Below are 21680 nucleotides of genomic sequence, written 5' to 3'. Positions count from 1 at the left end.
CACGTGTTCTGTTCATGCTATGGAAAGAGCACATTAACTGAATTTCCACCAGAAGAAAGAAGTGTGCTGCGCCTGCAGGGGCCCCCAAGTATTTGTTGGAGGGTGCTGACAAACACATCCCAGTTTTTCACATTATTAGAGAGAAAATGTGTGTGGTTGCACACACACAGGCATCTTCTCTTTGTGAATTTGTTGTCAACTTTAATCTTGAAGGTAACAAGAACAACTCCTCCCAAACCTCTCCAGAGAAAAGACTGAGTAGCCGGTATTGGCAATATTTGTTGTCCAAAGAAACCAGTCCCTGCGGTTGTTATATTTTTATCCTAATGTCACCATTAACATAAAAATGTAGGCTGGATGTCTTAATTTATAAGAACAAACAATTCCAATGTAGCCTTCTCAAGGGAAGCCAGCAACAGCAGCACCCTTTCTGCCCCTCCCTGCTGGCTTATTTCCACCTCAGCAAGTGCATCTATTAATAGCGAACACTTGGAAATATGAAGTCCCAAGTCTGCTCTTTCATTTCTTCCAACTACTCCATGTACAAGGGATTAAATGGCCTGTTCGGTCATTTCAAGGATTCTCAAGCTTATTAGAGAAGAAAAATATCTCTGGATCTCTGTACAAATGGGTGCATGAGCTGGTTCCCCATCTTTTCACGGTATCACAGTATCACAGTATGTTTGGGATTGGAAGGGACCTCAAAAGATCATCTAGTCCAATTCCCCTGCTGGAGCAGGAATGCCTAGGTGAGGTCGCACAGGAACATGTCCAGGTGGGTCTTGAACAGGAACATGTCCAGGGGGTCTTGAACCCCCCTGGGCATCCTGTTCCTGTTTTTATGTAAGACTTCTCAGGTCTGGCCTGTCCACATTTCATACAAAATCAGTTTTCTGAATTAGGGATGCAATTTTCTTGCTCTCTGAAATAAATCACCACTCTCAACAAAGAATAAAGTGATCCATGTGCTTTAGCAGTCTCCTGAAAGTCTCCTGTTATGGTCAGATATTGGATGTCAGTACACTAAAACATGAAAGCCACCATCTCAGATTGAGGGCATGAAGGATCGGTGCAGCAGCAGGGCCCAGACTTCCCATTTCCACTCTGCACTGAACCGTGGAGCCATCATCTTTTGCTGTTTTTGGTGATCCCTGACCCTGTGAAGACAGTGTGTTCCAACTCTTCCTTGTGACAGCTCCTCACCAGCGGTGCCAGCTACAGCCCTGGCAGCTGGACTGAGGTAGGTCAGGCATGGGCTGCTGGAAGCACCAGTCAGAGATGAACGTGTCTCATACGACACTTTCCCGGAGAAGAGGCCTAGCCATCTCCATGTGAGCATCCTACTGCTCACTCTGTCCTGAAGCATGAGGATGCCTGTTCCCTGCAGCTGATACTAAAGAGAGAGCAAAGCAGCTTGTGAGGTCTGGGGAAAACAATCCCTCCTTTCTCAGGCTCCCTCAGTCAAGAGGGACCAGAGGCCACATGTGACTCCTCACTCTTCCCCTCCTGTGTTTTGCGAATGGGAAGGGATTTCTGCCAATCTCTTTTTCCATCCCAATTAAAAGAGAATTGTGGCTTCAAAGGAAAGCCATGCAGTCTGAATTCAGTTCACTGACTGCTGAAATGCTGTTCACAGGTGTGAGTCTGGGTCTGCAGGATCTCTGAAGCAAGAGCTCATGTCTTTGATTTAACATTCACAGTCAGCAGATTTAAACAGCACTGATCATCAGAAGTGGAAGTGGAGGACCTTGCTCACACAAGAAAGCAGAGAGCACAGGAAGGATCATGACTGTACCTCCAGCTGGTCGGGAACTGCTGGAAGCCGCAATCCAGGGTGACCATCTAGTCACAGTGATGAGGGCTGTCTCAGTTTTCAGCTCCAACAGGGACTGGGTGACCCATCTTTCCCTGGATGATGAAGAATCACAACTACGAGGGCCTACTTCTGCCAGGCTTTGACTGGAAACTCAGGACACATACCCAAGAATGGTGCTAAGCCTGACAGACGCGTACTTGCTGTAAACCAGAGGGGAGGCGTTGCTTTACATCAGCTGCTGCCCAGTCACCGAGCTCTCCCATCTTCTGGAGCAAATCCTGGAGCTCTTGCACTTGTTTCAATTCCCACTGCAGCAGCACGAGCAGACGCAGATCACTGTTTTCACTGTACGGCGCTCTGTTTCTGCACCCGCTGTAATTACACCCACAAGCACCTTCTATGTATACTTCCTTGCAACTCAGGACAGAACAAATTTGATACAAGAAGGCATAGTAATATATGCATTGAGTTTATCTAAGTGTGAGAGCAAATAAGAGAAAAGAGGGTGGTTTGTTATTTTTTTTCCTCAAAATTTAAGTTGTCTTTAAGAAACAAATCCAAATCCCTCCACAGTCTAGTTACACCTTGCAGGTGGCACTCAGCAGCTGGCATTTACACAACTGCTGCTAAAAGTTAATTTGAAGATATATTTTTAATTTATTCAGAGAGAATGTTAGATATATTGAGAGCAAAACAGTTTTATTACCATTGATGAGTGACTGCATCTAGTCTATAACGTAAGCTTAATAACCAAGACCAGAGCAGAGGCAACAAAACTGACCTTATCTGAACACAATGCATTAGTTTCACGGTCTTGAAGTTAATGCGATTATGTCTCCACCTATCTCACTCAGCACAAGGTCCTCAACAGTTCAAAATATGTCTAAATCTTTTCCACCATAAAGACTTTTTCCTCTCATACACTTTATTAAATAAAAATGGATGTTATGACAGCTGAGAACAGAAAAAATCAGTGGCAAAGGTTCTCCATGGAGCAGGTTTAAAAAAAGTAAGCCATGATTTGAAACAAAACCACAGTATGTACAATAACAAGTTACAAAAAACAACAGAAAAAGTAAAGCGGAAAGAGCAAAAATCTCTTTTATCTACGAATCCTGAAGACTCAAACACAGCAATCTCCACGGACATACAAGTTAAGTTTTGAGAGAAAGTAACAGAGTATGGTAAGGCTGAAGGTCCTACCTATATTAAGATCTGCATGGGACTTCATGAGAAGTCCAAAGAACACAAGGATATAATGAGCAATCCTCACCTCGCAGAAGGAGCTCAACATTTCAAGAAGCACTTGAGCAGGTGAACTAACACAAAAAGTAAATTTATTTTTTCATTTATTTTGCTTAGAGAGTTAATGCTAGGAACAGCAGTGCCATGATTCTCAAAAAACAAACTGAGATAGCCATCTCATATCTAATAAAATCACAGACAAAAAGGCATGTAAGTATTTTGTTCAAAAATCTTCAAAAAAGTACAAGCAAAGACACCGAGGAAGAAACAGAGAATTAATCCTGGTCGTGTCAAAGACATTAAGGATACAGAATAGCTACTATGAATTTTAGCTTCCCTTTCTCCTCCTTTGCTATTTTAAGGTACACAGATAACTGGTTTCTCAGCCACTTTCTCTAAGAGATACATTAAATGCTTGACAATGGTTAGGATTACTTTGCCAAATAGTTCAGGTATAAAATGAATGGAAACCAGGAGCATCTACAACCCTTTCTTGGCTAAAAAAAGTACTACTTACATAGCAGAATTTTCTCTTCATTCCCCAGACTAGAAAAAGAACATTTTCCTTAACAACTAAGAAGAAATGAGGTGTGACCTGAGTATCACATTTACTAAAATTTCAGAATTATTCTGTATTATTGTCTATAACACATCCCAAACATTCTTTTCAAAGACAGCAAAACATTTATCAAGTGAAAATAATTTTAAATCCTTTTTTTACCTCAACTTCTGCCAATTAAAAGGCAGTACTACAACTTGAAACTGATAATCAAGACAATTTTTCATTCACCTGTTTGCATTAAGCTGGATATAAGCACTGAAAAAAGAGACTTAAAATGGTCATGTAAGGTAGGACCTGACAAACATCTACCCCTTCATCTCACAGCTCCCTGCACTCTCTCCCATTCCTCTGCACAGGTCTTCTGGAAGAAGACAGTCAGAAGCAGCAAAGAGGTGGATGCACTATTTCCATGCAACCTGCTGAAGTCTGCATGTGAGAGAGCTCATCGTAGGGAAAAATGAAAGACAGACACAAAGAAAAAAATAAAGGCTTGGTTAAGTTATTTTCTTGTTTTAAAATTAAAACCAGGAAGTGTTAAAAGATTACTTCAGTGAGGTTTTTCTTCACACACTCTCATCCTTCCAACCCCAGTTGTGTCACGCATATTAGAGTTCTAATTGGCCGGGTTTTCCACTTGGAATGTCAACACAGAATGCCAAGTCAGTTAAAGATGTGTTAGGCTTTGTTAGTTGATTGAAAAGGCACTCATCTCTCTCTTTTTCTCTATTTATTTAATATACTGAAATGTTTTGGGCTTTTAGGTTTTATTTCCCAATTTGGAAGGCAGAGTAAGGCAGAGGAGAAGAGGGTGGAGAACAGCATACTCTTCTTTTTTGAGAAAATGCTTTAAGCAACAACTGAGACAGGAAGGACTACAAAACAGTTGTTAATTCCTGGATATCTTGCATCATAAGAAGAGGTAAAACATTAGTGCCATGCAGACTTGACAGAGTAGTTTACATCTTATGAACTCAAATTACAAAGACTGTATAGGTGCAGGTACACTTTTAAAACCAGAATTGCAGAACAACTGAAAACGAATCAAGCATATCCAATATCAAAATAGCTTTCTTTTTTCCTTAAAAAAAAAAAGTAGTTCCTTCCATTAGGAAGGACTGCAAAGGTAGCAGAACTATCTTATCAAGACTAAAGCCAAAAGCTGCCAATCTCTACCATGTATACCATCTCCTAGTGTTAAGAAATAATCTGAATGCTTTAAAGTATTTAAAGTTTGAACAAATCTCAGCATATATACTAGACAATAGAAATGATGCAATTTCTTAAGATATGTACAAGGAATCAGTTGAAAAATATTTTCAGGTAAACTGCAGACGCTGGATTACTTTGCTGTGTGGAAGGTGAGCGATACTCCCTGCCAATCATTTGCTTGTGAGCCCAGTAGTGAGTAAGGCGCCATCCTAGGTGATACGCATCAGCATGCCAGAGAACGTTATACAGCTTATTCTGCCAGCAAGAAAGCCAGAAAACTCTTGGCACCGTAAGAATGAACACAAAACTGAGACACTTCATGGACAAATACTTGCAAACACCATAAAACCATCCTAAGCAGAGTAGGTTACTTTTGTACCACAGACAAATGCAGGCAGTCTGAGGAAACAGCCTTCTGCATTCCCAAGACACTTCCATTAAGAAATATAAACACACTGAGCAGCAAACAATTATTTTGAATTATTTTTAAAAGTCTAGTAAGACAGACTGAATGTCTAGATATCAAAACTGCAGTCATACAGATTCTGTTTATGTTGTCCATCCAACGGAAATAAGATATTTAACATTCCTCTATGAATATAAGCATCATCAAATATGGTAGGTTTCTTAAGACAAATACTCTGTCACTGTTTTCCCCACCACAGCTTCGCTACCTACCTTCGAGTGCATTTTGCTATCAGCACAACTAGGAAGTACAAGAAAGAATCTCCCAAAGGACAACCTTGCTTCACCCACAGAACTAAAAGCAGTGTTCCTGGAATGTTTCTGCCCAGGCACTCTTTATCCACACAATGGAAAAAAAAAAAAGCCACCCTTTGCCACATTTTACAGTAAGCAAATCAATAATCCGAGGAAAGAAAAAAAGCAGCAACTTTCATAGACTACACTCACTGTACGTAGTAAATCGTCATTTTCAAGGCACCAGGTGCGCAATAAAGGAGACAGGTTAAAGGAAACAAAAAACATTTGGTTACTTCTTGCCCAGTCAATATTACAAAAGTTGTGCAATTTGCAAGAGGTATTTGTTAGGAACAGCTACTCTAAGACATAGTATCAGTCACTTACCTTGTAGAAGGGCTCCATTTCTCTTGAAGAAGGTGCTTCCTGGCCAAATGGGTGGACCTGATGTGCTAAAGGAAATAAGAAATATGTGTAAAGAAAATTTCATTTACATTAAACAATTATTAGTTACTATTTGCATTCGTTCTGTTTTGGTTTTAAAGATAATGTAACATTCAAGCTAACGTAACCCTTCAAGCAAAGGTCTAAAATTTCATGTTGAAAATAGGTTAATTTGATTCAAGATTCACTTTCTCTTCACAAGGAAAAACCTCCTCAGCAAAGCACACACCCACACTCTCTTAAGAGGAAGACAGAAAAAAGCAATATGGAATTAAAAAAAAAAAAAATCAGTGTCAAAAATATTTACTGAATTCACAGTACAGCAAAATACATGCCTTTTCTCAAAGCCATCTGCTAAAAACCCAAATGCTTTATGGCTTTTACTCAGCCGTAACACTGCGCTACCCCCAAACACGGTAACCCAGAAAAGCCTTGGCCAGACAGTGGCTGGTTTCTGTGCTCCCACCAGAGCTCTTCGCCCACCAAACCCCCGCAGACACCACGGTCACCTCGGTGCACGGGAACACACATAGCGCAGAGAGCTGTCATCGGCATTAATGAGGCCTGGCCTTCGCCACGTGTGCGTGCTTGGTGGCTGTGACGGTTCCTCCGAGAACCCCGGTGGGGTGGTGGCCACAGTGTGAGCGCCCGTCTGCCCCAAAGCCCTTCCCTGAGCTCAGGCCATCACCAGGTCCCTCTTCCCCTTGGCACCCTGCTCACACAGAGTCTGCCCAAAGACAATGGCCCCTGAGAGGCCCCTCCTGTGACAGCCATGGCTGAAGGAGTGGAATACATTCAAACATAGGAAAGGGAAGAGGAGGGAACAGTGGTACAATCCTCTAAACCTTGTTTCCTCTGCTGCTGCCTCTGAGCAGCCGGCGGTGCTGTGGAGCACCCCCTCCTGTGCCCGCAGCGCTGGCAGGATGAGCGGAGGGCAGGCGGCGAGGAAGCGCCTCATGGCTGCCCGCACCTTCCCCTCCCACGCCGCAGCACCCACACCACCACGGCTGTGTCTGTTGGCAGAAGGACACATCTTCATAGAATAACAGAATCATTTTGGTTGGAAGAGACCCTTATGATCATCAAGCCAACTATAACCTAACTCTGGCACTGAACTATGTCCCTAAGAGCCTCATCTATGTGTCTTTTAAACACCTCCAGGGATGGTGACTCAACCACTTCCCTGGGCAGCCTGTTCCAACGCCCGACAACCATTTCCATGAAAAAACGTTTCCCAATATCCAATCTAAACCTCCCCTGGCACAACTAGAGGCCATTTCCTTTCATCCTGTCACTTGCTACTTGGGAGGAAAGACCAACACCCTCCATGCTACAACCTCCTTTCAGGTAGCTGGAGAGAGCAACAAGGTCCCCCTCAGCCTCCTTTTCTCCAGGCTAAAGAACCCCAGTTCCGTCAGGCACTCCTAATAACACTTGTGCCTCCCCTGCACACAAAAGCTGACCTTGCCCTTTCCTCAGCAGCACAGGTGACTGTTGCCCAGCACAGCTCTTCCTCCCCAGAGCGAGACGGCTGCCGCCGCCACCCCTGCTCCTGGTGCATCCTCCCCAGGAGAGGCCCTGCCCGCAGGACATCACTGGTCACATCCTCAGGCCCAGGCGCTACATGGATTTTAAAAGCACAGTACCTAAGGGAAATAACTGAAAACATGGAAAAGATTTGTTGCACTGCTGTCAACGCAGGTGGAAGCGACAGATTGCCAGAAGGTTGTCCCTGTAGTCATGAAAAAGGTTTCAAAGTCCCCTAAAACCTAAAGACAATCATAGGTATTTTAATATACTAAGCTTTTATTGAAATTAGTATCACGAAACTATGCCATATAGATATATATAATTGCCCTATGCCCAAATTCAAGCACAAGTCAAAGGCAAAGGACTAAATATCCTTCCATAAGATTACCGTAAGGCACTCTGCCTTTTTAAGGTAACCCACCTGCTTTTTTGGATGCAAACTGTGAACCAAGCCCCACATGCCATTTTGGTTCAAAGTTACTTTTGTCTCCTCTTGAGCTGACTACCACTACACAAAATGCAATGAAATGGAAAACAGATGTTGTCTGTTATATTGACAGCATTAGCAAAGTTCTGATAAAATGCCATATATAAAAACCACACTGCTTTCACAATTATTCTGGAGAGACTCTTGTGCTAACGTGTAAAAACTTCACTATGTTAAAATATAGACTGTATAAGGAACCAAAGCAATTAAATGAGTAAGAAAAGCCTTGGATACTCCTGAACAAGGGGAGTTGAGAGACCAAAATGACCACAAAGAAGTTAAGTAGTCTACATTCATAAGCGCTGGAGTGTGCAGGGTCATGCACTCGTTTGAACACGTTGCACTCACTTCATAGGGCTTAACGTAACCAATTGTTTGCATTCCCTATAGTAAGCGCCAGCTCTTCAAGTGTAGCTCCTCAACTCACAGGCAGGTCAAGAGCTGTTGAGGGCCTTCACGCTCCTGCAGGACAGGCTCACAGTTCTGGAGTGCATCAGAGTCCACGGTAATCTCTGCGACTCAACCCATCAAGCTACAAGAGGAAAGCCATAGCGCAGTCTTCATATCATACAAATTTGTCACAGAAATCAGAAATCACAGTATGGCAGCTATACACTTCTCAAAAGCCCAAGAACAAAAATGGTGACATTCTGAAATTTAGCCACAGAAGAAATTTACTGTCACACTGCTGTATGCCTGTACAGGAGTAGAAGAGGGTTAAATAAAGGAGAGGGGAAAGTGTATATATTTGAACAGACAAAATGTCTCCACCAGAAAAACAAAGCCAAAGTGATTTATCTTATTTTCCAACTTGAAAAAAAGGCCCAAGGCTCTCATAAAAACCTCTGTCTAATTCAGCACAAACCCACATGAACTGAGAAAATTAACTGTGCCTTCCCAGGGAAAGAAGCTAAAGAATTCAAGCATATAAATAATGTACCAGAGCAACTGGTCAAGCCTTTCAAACAACAAACTTCTGTGTTTGCAGGGCTTTGCTGAAACTTAGCTATGCATGATCTGTGTTGGATAAATTATCTTTCTGTTTGCAAACTTTTACACGTGAAGTCTCAGATGGCATTAATTATTTCAACATATTTCAAGTTAAGAAGTGACAGGGTTAAACTGTCACTTTAAAGTGTTTAAAAGATGCTGCTTCTCTGTTCCAGATTATGAAACTGTTTGAAGGAGTTTATTCTGCTAAAGACCACCGATTATAAAAAAAATAAAATTGGTCCATCCCAGGTGTTTTTTCAAATGAACAGTTTCTTCAGTTTAGTCCATAATCTACTGGAGAAGAGTGGCTGGTCCTCCTATAGAACTAACAGCATATTCTGTATTTAGGCAAAATAAAAATGCAAAATCTGTTTTTAGAATTTTCTTTTGTAATCAATATGTGCTGTAAGATGAATATTTATGCAGTTAGTATTATTGATGGCAGAATTTTTCCCCAAACTTATTAACCAAACACACTGACCAAAGTAATATTTAATTTCTAATAAATCCCCACACAGCTAGTAGAAGAAAAGCAGTAACTAGTTTGAACTCTTTTATCAGTGTGAAGAAACTTGTGGCCTAATCCATTTTCCTTGTGTGCAGGTTCAGACCTATTTACTCCCAGCAGCAGATGAGCACAGGGCGTTTGCGGGAGGAGACAGACCCGGACCACTCCTAAAGAGCTGAGAATTCAAACAAGCATCTTGCAAGAACATGAATTAGTATAGTTTATGGATAAGATGACATGTGAAAAGCCAACAGTTCCCTGTCAAGGACCACTGGTTTGATTTGCAGAAAGTACTATTGGTTCAAGCATAACCCCAGCCAAAGGGATATCCAGGCTGCAACAGTATTTGTAGCAAATACATAGAACAGCATCCAGGGGCGTATGTTCATGTCTGTTCAGTGCAGAATCCTCCTCTCTCTGAGGCACAGTCAGTGTCACTGTGGCATCCGTGCACTGCCACAGGGACCAAATGAAGTATTCACACACTTGCTGAAAAACAGCAGCTGCGAGAACCGACAAGTGACAGTGTTTAACTCGTCAGCATCTGCTTGTGTGAAATGAGATACCTGGAACTGGGAATCACCCCGATCAAATCCAACCCTTCCCGGGCGTTTGCTATCGACTTTTAATGACAAGTGGGACTCGATTTCCGCTCAAGGCAAACGATGAACTGTTTTTACTCTGATGACACAACCAGTAGGAAGCTCCGTCATGCCGCAGGGCCCTGGGCACGGGAAGCTGCCTGACTGCGAGCCAGCAGGAATTTCTCTGAGGGAAGGCTTTTCCATAGGAAAATGTTGCTTTACTGAAACCTAAAACATTCCATGGGAATGTGTTGATTTGGATACCGCTCATGCTGGAAACCAGGCTGATGTGAAGGCTGGCCGGCCGGCCAGCCAGTGAGGGGGTTCATGGCAGCCAGCCAGCCCAACCAGAAGCTCCCAGGGCACAGAGAAGCAACAACATGCGTGAGCTCCCCGTCCCCGATTAATTGTTTACACCAAAACATATGCCACACATTTATAAAAATCTTTAAAAGGTGCATAGGCTTCAAGAAACTCAAAAAGTAAATATTAATCCTTTGTCTTCTGGAATTCACATTAGAGCAAGGAGACTGCAATTCTTTAAGTCAAGCACTAAAAAAAAGCCAGGGTATGAATTCTCTCTCACATTGCTGTATTTCACAACTATGCCAAAAACTCTCACAGGCCTCTTTGTCAGAGAGGCATGATTAATAGGTCTTAAAAACCCAAACAACTAAAAACTCAAAACAAATTTAATTGTGTGGGACTACACGCCACAATTAAGGAATGATAAAAACACGGAAGGCAATAAATATAGGCCAATGACTGAGTTACCAAGTATGTCCAGAGGGTAAGGAGGAGGACAGAGGAAGGGGGGGAAACAAACAAACAATGCACAGTTCAATGGCCCCTGAAGCTGAGAGCTATTGGCCTGGAGAAGGGAGGCTCAGTGAGGAGGCAGGGAAGATGCTCCACGCTCACCTCAGCGCAGCAGAGCCAAGAGGCGCTGGGCACAGCTGCTGGGGCACAGCTGGTACCAAAGCACACCCGCAGGGATGCCCAGAGGGCAGGGCAGGACAGCTCGGTGCCTGCCCTAAGCTAACATGCTGTTGCAGACAATATGCCCAACACAGAGCCTGCAGTAAGCAAACAGCTGCTAGACCACGAAGAGACACAGAGGATCCTCTCTCCAGCCCTTACCAGTGGCAAAAATGATTGACTGAGGTGCCTCAACATCCAGCTCAGCCCACAGATTTTGTAAAAAGGTGTGGCAGGAGAAAATACAACTCCTCCTCTCCTAACAAGCTCAGTTAAGTTCCCAGTGGTGCATAACAGGTGGATGGGAGAGCACCCAGTTCACTGTGACCACCAGCCTTTGCCCCAGGGTGGACAGCAGCGATCAGGACAGTAATATAATGGACAATTCCTAGAGGCAGAAGCTGCAGCTGCCAGATGAAGGGAACGAAGGCATCGTTGTACCTGCACTGCAAGTAGTGCATGACCAACCACCCACAGTGCAAACCACTGCAAGTCTCGCCTACACTTCCAACAAATAGTGAACTGAAGGAAATGTCAAGGACACTGAACTTGGAAACAACAAACCAGTTTGTTGAAGAGTAACTAACAGAGTATCTTGCAGGTATATAAACCCATCTCTGAAAGCTTCTGAAAAGCAACTAAACCACAGTTATTCTTATGATCAAGTTGCTAACAACAGCTCCAGATGCCTCTACCTGGCTGGAGCCCATGAAACCCTGTATCTAGTGGCAGCAATGTGATACATTCCTGACAAGTACATTCAGCTCCAGATGCAAGCTGGACTCAGACTGTTACCATAAGGTATATAAATGGATGACCAACTAAGCTGGAAGATCATAATTTTTACTGTTCCTTGAGAAGTAAATTTTGGATGGACTTGTAACTGCGAAAAAAACTTAAAGAAGTATACTTTTGTTGGAATACAGCATCCTTTGATGCTGGAAGATGAACTGTACTTGCTTACGGCAGTCACCCTGCGTAAGGCATGAGAAACATTCACGACCAGGGTGATGATCAGCCCTCTTGGCTGCACAAACGCAGTCTGCAGAGCGGCTGTCAGACCACATGGGAGGAGGCCCCTCAGTCCAAACCACACCACCATGAACCTGCAAAGGGACAGACGGCATCTCACTCTGGTTGAGGACTCCTCTAAATGCTTGCCAGCTCTTCGCTGCTTGCACCAGGGAGCTCAGATCCCTCTACTGCCGTATCAGCTTTGTTTTCTACACTCACCTTTAATGCCATTACTGGATGCGGGCTACTAACACTACTTCATGGCAAAGAGAGGTTAATGCTCTATATCTGGGTACATAACCGTAGTTGTATTAAAGAATATATTACTCCCGTTACAAATTTTGAGCAATACGGACACATTGAGATACGGCTGCACCTCTAACACACGTGTTTTGTTAACAAGGAAAAAAAAATTGATAATCCCTGCCAGCAGCTTGCTGGCAGTTAATATCACAATTAGTGATCACCTAGCAACAGTCAAGCAAGCTTCCTCTCCAATCAAAGGGAAAAAACCTCGCTAACCCGGGCTAATGACAACACATGAAAAAATCTGGAAGGTAGGTGTTAAGGTATTTCCTGATTTTAATGAAAACTGATTACTTTAGAGATTTTAAATCTATAAATGCATTACTCTATCTTCTCGAATTTTCCATAACTGACAAAACATTATTCTTAAAGAGATTTATGAATTCGCAATACTAATTTTTAATTTATGAAGGCTGATCTAATATTCTGGTAATGCTTCTCCTTCCTCTGCAATTCCCTCTTTCGTTGCCTCTTGGTATCTCTCACTTACTGCGACATGTGGGATGGAGACTTTAAGCTCCTAGATGGAGTCTTTCTTGGTTTCTCTAGGGTGTCTAACACATTTTCGAGCGAATAACAAAATTCTGAGCTCTTGCGCACTTTTAAATGAGTTTTCTATATGACACAACTGCCAGAGGCATTACATCTAAATTTTTATTAAAGACAGAAGAAAAGTTGTTTAAGAAAGCTATTCACAAAACACTTAAAAATAAAATGTAATATTACTTTTTGAAGGATGAAGCAGAAAGTTGGCCAAATCTTTACATCTCCAAATAGCCAAAGCCATTCTCTTGCCACCATCTCCACTTAAAATAAATAATTAAGCAAGAAAACAGAGAGAAAGAAAGAAACAAATAAGATAAAAAGAGCTTCTCAAATTTCCAGAATTAGGGATAAAAAGGGTAATTCCTAATTTCAAGCAAAACATGGTGGTATGTCTTTAAGAGCCCACGAACAATTCTGCTGTGGTGTTCAAAAGGCCCCTCTCACTGCTGACACGATCTATGAAGCCTTCTTGTCCCCTTGGTGGGACTCCGTAGCCCTCAGCCAGAATTTTAGTCTTTGCCAAGAGCTGAGTATATAGTTATGGACAGCAATGGAGGATTTATTCTTTAAATTAAAAAAAAAAATAAAAAAAATCTAATAATTCTAGAGAGTTGTTTTAAAGGAGATGGCAATTTGAGGTATGCCAGCCATAGTGTAAAATGCAAATTCCTCACTAATCCATGTTTACATATTTTAACAGATTTATTGTGAACACTGACAGAGAAGAAAGTCCTGATCTATTTGAAAATTCATGGTGAGACAACTGTCCCACGTTACTTTTAATTAAAAAAGATTTGTCTCCGTTGGGAATGGAGAGATGCTGGCTATCAGCCTCCAATTCTAATTCTGCCTCTACTACTGAATCACACAATGACTCCAGGCAAGTAATTTCATCCTTTCTGTCTCAGATTTTTTTTTCTTCTTCTCTGTTAAAAACAGGAATGTCATAGTCTATGTATCTCTGGGAGGAATAAAGAATTGTTAAGTAACAACACAATAGGCAAGGGAATAGTCTTTTGAAGTGCATGTAGTTAAAGAAGGAACAACACAGCTCACTCCTAGACCATGGGCTGTTATTTGTTCCTGCTTCCTCTATTTGAAGTAAGAAAAAACACTGCAGGTTACTTCACATGCTGAAAGTGCTATGTTTCTCCTTATTTCACAACTTCTATTAAATAGCTCCTAGACCATCTATCACTGGATGGAAAAACTGGTGGTCATCAGGCTGGGGAAACTTGAGAGTTATCTAAACCTGCTCATGTGCTACCGAGCGTGTCTGTGCCAGCTCATGCAGGCACCGCAGGTCAGTCCCCTGAATCCCAGATGAAGTGAAGATCCCATTTTTAGACATCCACAGGCCCATCCACAGGGAACTGTGGCCTCTTTGGAGCTGCAGCAGCATCAAACGCTGACCTGGCCAGCGGGGAGAAGTTGGATTCTCTTCTACTAAATCAGAAATGGAGCATTCCAGTTTTCTGACCACAGCTTTCATTTACTGCAAAACAAATCAGGGAGAAGAAGAGGTTCATTTCTGTTTTGGTTTTACTGGATTAGAATTGCACTGCAAGAAAAACAACAAAAAAAAATCTTTCATCTCAGATTGTAGAAAATAAATGAGTCCTAGGAATTGCCTATACCTAGGCTCACCTTCATTTTCAACCTGCTGTAAAGAGTCTGCTTTGAAAGTTAATGCTACAATGCAAAGCTCTAAGAGAACTCTAGGCTGACCACCTGAGCAACTGAACTGCAGTGAAACCGCAGAGCTGCCAGCCAGGCAGGATACTGGAAGGCTCTACTGAAACAAGCATTACTCCCAAATTGAAACTGATTAAATTTTTATAAAGCCCAAGGTCACCCAACTGACTTCTGTTATCTAGTCCTGAATTGCCTGTTCATTATTTTTGCAAAACTTCAAACAGCATTGCTGGTAGACCTGCCTGGATTTCATGGATACTTCCTACGTGAGGCTCCCACTCAGATTTCCAACCACATCTTAACCATGACCTGGTCAGTCAGCTGGACTCGAGATTACCAACAGCTTGTCAACCATTAGTGAGAATACCCTGCTTGTTAATTTTAAAGACACCAATGTACCTTGAATATGCACAAAGTTAGAAACATGTGCATATGCAAAAGGACAAACCTGATATCCAAAGAAACAGAAATAGGAAGGGAGACCTTTAAAGTCCTGTCTCTCCCACGCATAACCCCCCTCAGCTCATGTCGCTTGCTGAAATTCTCATTTATCTGCTATGGTGAGATTCCCCATTTCACCAATTTAAGTACTAAAGAAACTCAAAACTAAGCATGACTCGCAGGCTGCCGCCAGTACGAACTCCCCCTCCACCACTTGCTCAAAGCCAAGGAGCTTTACCAGCTGAAATTTTCCATACTTGGTCTTTCTCATTAATCTTGAATGAATGTGGTTCAGATGATTCAGAACTAATCTGGCTTCTAGAATTACAGAAGCAGAGGACAAAACGAATGTTTAACCTCTCCCCTGGAACATTTAACCTCTCCCAGATGCAGAGGGTATTTTCCCTGGGAAGTCTAATGTGCTTACAGGCTCTGCAGCCCTGCTACAGAGGAGCACGCAGAGATTTGCCGCCGCTGGGCCATACACCGAAGTGTCTGATGCGCATGTCAGAAAGTTACATCAAAGCAGAAAACATGACAATAAGAATAATAACAACAAAACACAAGTCAAGTACTCACACATTTGGAAAGCTCCAATTACGTTTTTGATTAATGTCAATTCTACTTCTTCATGTGTATCTACTACACAAGTGCTGTATCCAGCGGTCACACTCCTGCACCCCAGAAGAGCAGTGCCTGAGGATCATATGGCACAGAGCAACACGCTAAAAAGGTGAATGATAGGCTGTTTGTGAGTGCTTCTATCACCAACACAAAAGTTTAATGCATAAATATCAAGTCACCCCTTTTTAGAAACAAGCTGCTAAGGCATAGAAAAATTTAGTATCAACATTTTTCAGCTTTCACTGATTCATATTCCTGTGATTGCTCAGTCTGAAGCACTCAGGGCTGCATTTTAGGGATGGGGGAGGGACAGACCAACAGACACATCAAACTACAGCACCTAACACTGGGTTGCTTCACCTTGCAGTCTGGGTCTACAGATGTAACAAAAGACGGAAGGGAATACAGTATTTTTTGCATTCAGAAGCATTGCAGAGACATCACCCCCACCCACAGAGCTACAGAGATACCATTTCCATTCACAGAAAGAAAAACATACACACAGAGATACCTATGTACCTCCAAAAGCCCCAGTAAACTGCAGCAGACCAGGCGGGGCCCCTGGACACCCCAGCTCCAGGCCCACCCCACCATCGTGTCAGGGCTCCTCATCACTGCCATCACACCTACAAGAGTTCTGTGCTTCTCCTAAATGCACCCCAAATCCTTCAGGCTGGATGCCGAGCAAATAAAAAGAAGAATTGCAATATGCCCTCCACTATACAGTAAATTTAAAGCAAACAGCACAAGTTTGACTAAATTCTATCCTATCAGCCCAATTCAGTCAGAAGAAGATAGGAATTTTCCATTTATATCAGAAAAGTCTTCAACTCAACAAAGCCTCAAATTCAAGAGGCAGAGCAGATGTGACCTCACAAGTATTTACACTGTCGAAGTATCCTCCCTCTTTATAGCCTCTGTCAAAATGAAGAAGACCCACTAAACTGTGGTTGGGGACTATATGTGATCTGTACTTCTCTGGTCTCTAGAGCAAGAGCACTCCTAGTTATTTTTACAGTAGCAATAACCACAGCACACAACTCCCGACAACTTCTACTTAACATTTTCAAAGCAGAGCTATGGAATAATGAATTTCACACATTCTGCAAGTCTAACTGTAAACAAGTTTTTGGAGGACTTCATTTTCACTCATTTTTAAATTATCTTTAGCAACTTTCATCTTAGCAGAAAAAAACACCTCCCACCTGTAATGGGAAATAAGATTCAGTGTGCATTTTTATCTCTAATCCTTGTCTCTCCAAACAGCTGCTCAGCCTGTTGAGAATACTAACATTGTACTTGATAATATTCTAATAAATTTCTGAAGTTACCACATCACCTGCACGAATGAACTCACCAAGGAAAAGAGAAGCCAGCCTTCACATAAGCTATAGCAAGAAGTCATCTCTCTACTTTAAGCCAGCAATTCTTCATACAACTGACGAAGCTGCATCTCTAACAAGACAGAGACTACTTTTCCAGAAACTGTCCTACAACATAGTTCTTTCAGCTGATTTTGGCTTCCCCAGTGGAATCCATGGTCTAGTCTATGTTGCCCTCCATTTGCTGCTTCTCCTCAGCTGTTTGTGCAGAAACTGGACATGACTCAGTAAGACGGGGCCTAAACATGGCTCTTCACCCTGGGATATGCAGCAGAAACCAGAGGTGTAGAAGTAAAGGCTGTATGAAGAAAGGTGAAGGTGGGCAGGTAATTGCTTTTGCAATGAGATAACTAGTTTATGTATCTCTGCTTTATCCACTGTGATTTCATGTGGGGAAGGTTGAAAAAAATCGTTACAAACAAAAAAAGTCCCCCAGAGTTGCAAATGCCTAAGTTTACTGTTTCTGCATGCTATATCTAAACAGCAGTTTGGTAACCTTGCGCCAAAGCACAAAGCTACAGAAACAGTCTAGGCCATTCACTGTCTCTTGATAAAGCTCAAGAAAGTTAAAGAATAAAACCCAATATGACAGTCCAGCAATCCTCTGTGCTCCTCGCCAAACAGCTTTGGTATAGCAGCCAGTGGAGGACACTGCAGGCTCTCTCCTTGATGAACCAAAAGGCTCTGGGAGGTCCATCCGCTGGTGGCCAACCTCAAAAATTGAGGTATTTCGCTAACAAAGAGCACACTCTTTTCAGACACCAAAAGGGGCTTCTAAGTGTGGGCACAGTTATCTGTCAGATACTGTGTAATCCTCCTTCAGTTGAATCTATGTCTGCTGTGCGGTTGCAAAAAAATCCTCATTAGTATTAACTAGCAAAAATATGTTCATGAGTGTATGTGTACTCTCACACTCTCTCTGTAATTAATCCCTGGAGTAAAGCTGTTCCCTGGATCACCTCAAATAGAGAAAATCAATGAATTAGATTACAGGAAACAATTAATTACCGTTCACTGATGTTTAGAAAGAGACACTGACACCTTGACATCCCCAGACAGATTTTGTGCCCTCGAAAGCATCAGATCACAGAAAGTAGCAAACTATGCTTTTCAAACATTGGATGACCTCAAACTTACTCATTCTAGCGAAATGATACTAATCAGTCATAACATGAACAGGACATAACCTTTTAAACATTAAAGAGGTAATTAATTTATAGGGCATCCGTTTCCTACAACCAATTAAACAGAAATATTTTCTTCACGTGTTTATGTGACTTCCGACAAATCAGGGCAGTGAGAATGGAACAAATGACTCTGCCAAACCATTTCAGTTAATTCTCATGTTAGTGGTTTCATTCACAGTCAAGCCGCTTTTTTCAGTGTTATATAGAGTGCATCACCGAATTTTCCTGCCAATGCACACTGTAAGTAAATAGGCATAAACTGGAAAGCAGCGAGTCCAGACATACACAGCACAGAACCATCCGGAGAGCTGCCTCTGCTGGATGAGCAACCACCACCCGTGGTGCTCAGCTCAACTGGAACATGCTGGACCACCTCTTTAGAAATGCCTGGGCCTAAATTTTACATCACAGAGACACATGACTTGAAGCAAAGCAGGACTTTGATGGTATCAGCAGAAACTGTTGTCATCTCAGTGCACTCTTTACCCTTTTCAAACCATTTTTCTGGCCTACAGAGAGGACTTGCTGTTCTGCTGTCATTGTCAACCTCTGCCTAAACTGTCTTCTCCTCCACGTTAACCCCTTTGATGAATCCCTTCTGGGCTTTATTATTGTCTTTATTCTATTTCAAAAAGTTCATGGCTATTTAATAGAGCTTTTAGCACCTCAGCATGGGACAACTTCACAAGTCTTATTAAGCCGTTGAGATGAGCGCCATGGAGAGGACAAGAGCTTGTGTTTCTTCACCAATTCCCCTCTTCCCTGTTTGTGTGGACACAAACTGGTGGGTTCATCTCTTAGTCTCTCATTCCCACTTTTCTTGCAGGGACTCTACAACAGCTTATGAAGGTTAGAAAGTAGCAAGTCAGATTCAGTAGATTATATGAAAGCAGCATAATGGAATAAAAACCAAAACAGACAAAAATTTAGCATTTAGCAAGTGCTATAGATAGGAATTAAAACGTGTTTATGAACAAGTCCAAAGAGAACAGCAGCTCCAAGAACAGAGCGTAGAATGTCCTATTTTAATGTCTTTGTCCAGAGAAAAAAAGGCACCCTCTATTAAAAGAGAGGTTTTCTCAAATGGTATATTCCCCTTACAACCTCATCTTGCCCATTATTCACGCTACATGAGCCTGAACGGCAAGATGATGCTCACCAACCTCCCAGTGCCACAACAGAAGACAACTACAAGCACAACTACTGCCTGTGAAAGCAGATTGAACACGGGCTTGTGTGAAACACCGCGGTAAGGGAAATGAAGAACATACAGAACCCACTACTCCTCCACATCAAGAAATTCCTCTAAACTTGTGGGCATAGCGAACAGAAAGCAGGGCTCTTGAGTCTGACTATGTAGGTGTTTCACACTTGGAATTTCCACCGAAAAAGGTAAGAAAGAAAAAAAAATTGGTACCGGGTACATTTATGATCCCTCCACACCTTTTGAATCTATGTCACCCCAAGAAAAAAACTTCCCTCTTGGGAAGGGCAGAAAAAGTCACCATTTCATGTAGTCTTGCAGTTGTTAATGTACTGAAGAAAAATATTTCCTATTAAATCCACAATGTGTGCATGTCTCTTCTGCAATTCTCCCTTTGAAATCCTCTTTCTGGAGGGGGAAAAGCCTCTTCTGCCGTTTCCAAGCAAGCTCCAGTCTCCAGCCCCAGACATGCTTTCTGTTACACGAGTGTGTATTATGGTCTCCTCAATAGGGCAGCAAGGCTCAGTGCCCACTTCCCTCCCGGAGGAAGAGAAGGACACACACCACCATGGCACTGACAGGAGACGCTGCTTTTAACTGAGGTAGGAACTGCCTGCTTTGCATCCCTGAGCTGGCCAACAAACAAAAACCGGCACTGAATTCATCTGTAGGATGGGTGGTGAAAGGGTGACTCCCGTGCCAGCCTCATAGTAACCACGAAGAAAAAAGTTTTGCCAAAGCAAAAAAAGAGAGTTCAATCTGCCTCCTTTCCTTGGCTTCCCTTTTAAAGAATACAAATCAGCTTCCTGAAAGACAACAGGCCTTTTGATGAGGCAATAGCTTTCCTCCCTGTTTTTATTTGTTTGTTGAAGACACTTTGATTTTGCAGGAAGCACTAACAAATGCAACTGGGGATCAACTTTGTTAAAGAACCTTAAAAAGCAACAGGACACACATCTCCCACTTCAGCCACTGAACTGGATTGTCTCACTTTCTCGAGCAAAACTGCTGAATTATTTCCCTAACAAAAGAAAGGCGCTTTTAGGCCTTATAATCTCATTTCAAATCCTTTTACCCACTCTCTACTCTTTTTGGCCTTGCAATTGCAATCCTCTTTCAGGACTAATCTCAGGACTAATTGGTGCCAGCACTCCAGTTTCCCTCGCGGTTTCTTCCCCCTCCCTCTTGCATTGTTCAGGTGCTGAAAAGGATGGCGGGCCAGGGTTCAGCACCCCTATAATGAGTCTGTTCCTACAGAGTAACTGTTAATAATTAGCAGGAAGCATTTTGTCTTTAAACTGCACAGCATGAGCAGCGAGATTTCATGGAGCCAAAGCATCGCTTCACTGTTGCTCAAGGAGCTCCAAAAGTTTGCAGGCGATCTGCAGGCTGGGCAGGCGAAAGGCTGGACAGCGAGCAGGGCGCCGAGCCCCACACCCGGGTGTGCAGGGCAGCGAGCAGGACACCGAGCCCCACAGCCGGGTGTGCAAGGCTGTGAGCAGGGCGCTGAGGCCCACACCCAGGTGTGCAGGGCAGCGAGCAGGGCGCCAAGCCCCACAGCTGGGTGTGCAGGGCAGCGAGCAGGACACTGAGCCCCACAGCCGGGTGTGCAGGGCAGCGAGCAGGACACCGAGCCCCACACCTGGGTGTGCAGGGCAACGAGCAGGACACCGAGCCCCACACCGGGGTGTGCAAGGCAGTGAGCAGGGCGCCAAGCCCCACACCCAGGTGTGCAGGGCAGCGAGCAGGGCGCTGAGCCCCACAGCCGGGTGTGCAGGGCAGCGAGCAGGGCGCCGAGCCCCACAGCCGGGTATGCAGGGCAGCGAGCAGGACATCGAGCCCCACACTCGGGTGTGCAGGGCAGCGAGCAGGGCGCCGAGCCCCACACTCGGGTGTGCAGGGCAGCGAGCAGGACACCGAGCCCCACACCTGGGTGTGCAGGGCAACGAGCAGGACACCGAGCCCCACACCGGGGTGTGCAAGGCAGTGAGCAGGGCGCCAAGCCCCACACCCGGGTGTGCAGGGCGGAGAGCAGGACACCGAGTCCCACACTCGGGTGTGCAGGGTGGTTAGCAGGGCGCCAAGCCCCACACTCGGGTGTGCAGGGCAGCGAGCAGGACACCGAGCCCCACACCCCGGTGTGCAAGGCTGTGAGTAGGGCGCCGAGCCCCACACCTGGGTGTGCAGGGCAGGTCAGCAGGGCACCAAGCCCCATACCTGGGTGTG

At 43.6% G+C, this 21680-nt stretch overlaps 1 protein-coding gene across 5 annotated transcripts in view; it reads right to left on the bottom strand.

The window, feature by feature from the left end:
- Positions 1-21680, bottom strand: part of FOXN3 (forkhead box N3) — a 213576-nt gene that overhangs the window by 71283 nt on the left and 120613 nt on the right. For all 5 annotated transcript variants that reach the window (XM_080344692.1, XM_080344695.1, XM_080344696.1 and 2 more), the window contains one exon: positions 5919-5983. In XM_080344692.1, coding sequence (XP_080200818.1) covers positions 5919-5983 — 65 coding nt within the window. The remainder of the gene's footprint in view (positions 1-5918; positions 5984-21680) is intronic.

The sequence above is a fragment of the Nesoenas mayeri genome (assembly GCF_963082525.1).
Source record: "Nesoenas mayeri genome assembly, chromosome: 5".
NCBI lineage: Eukaryota > Metazoa > Chordata > Aves > Columbiformes > Columbidae > Nesoenas > Nesoenas mayeri.
The sequence above is the reverse complement of the archived record's forward strand: the minus strand, read 5'-3'. Positions and strand labels throughout refer to the sequence as shown.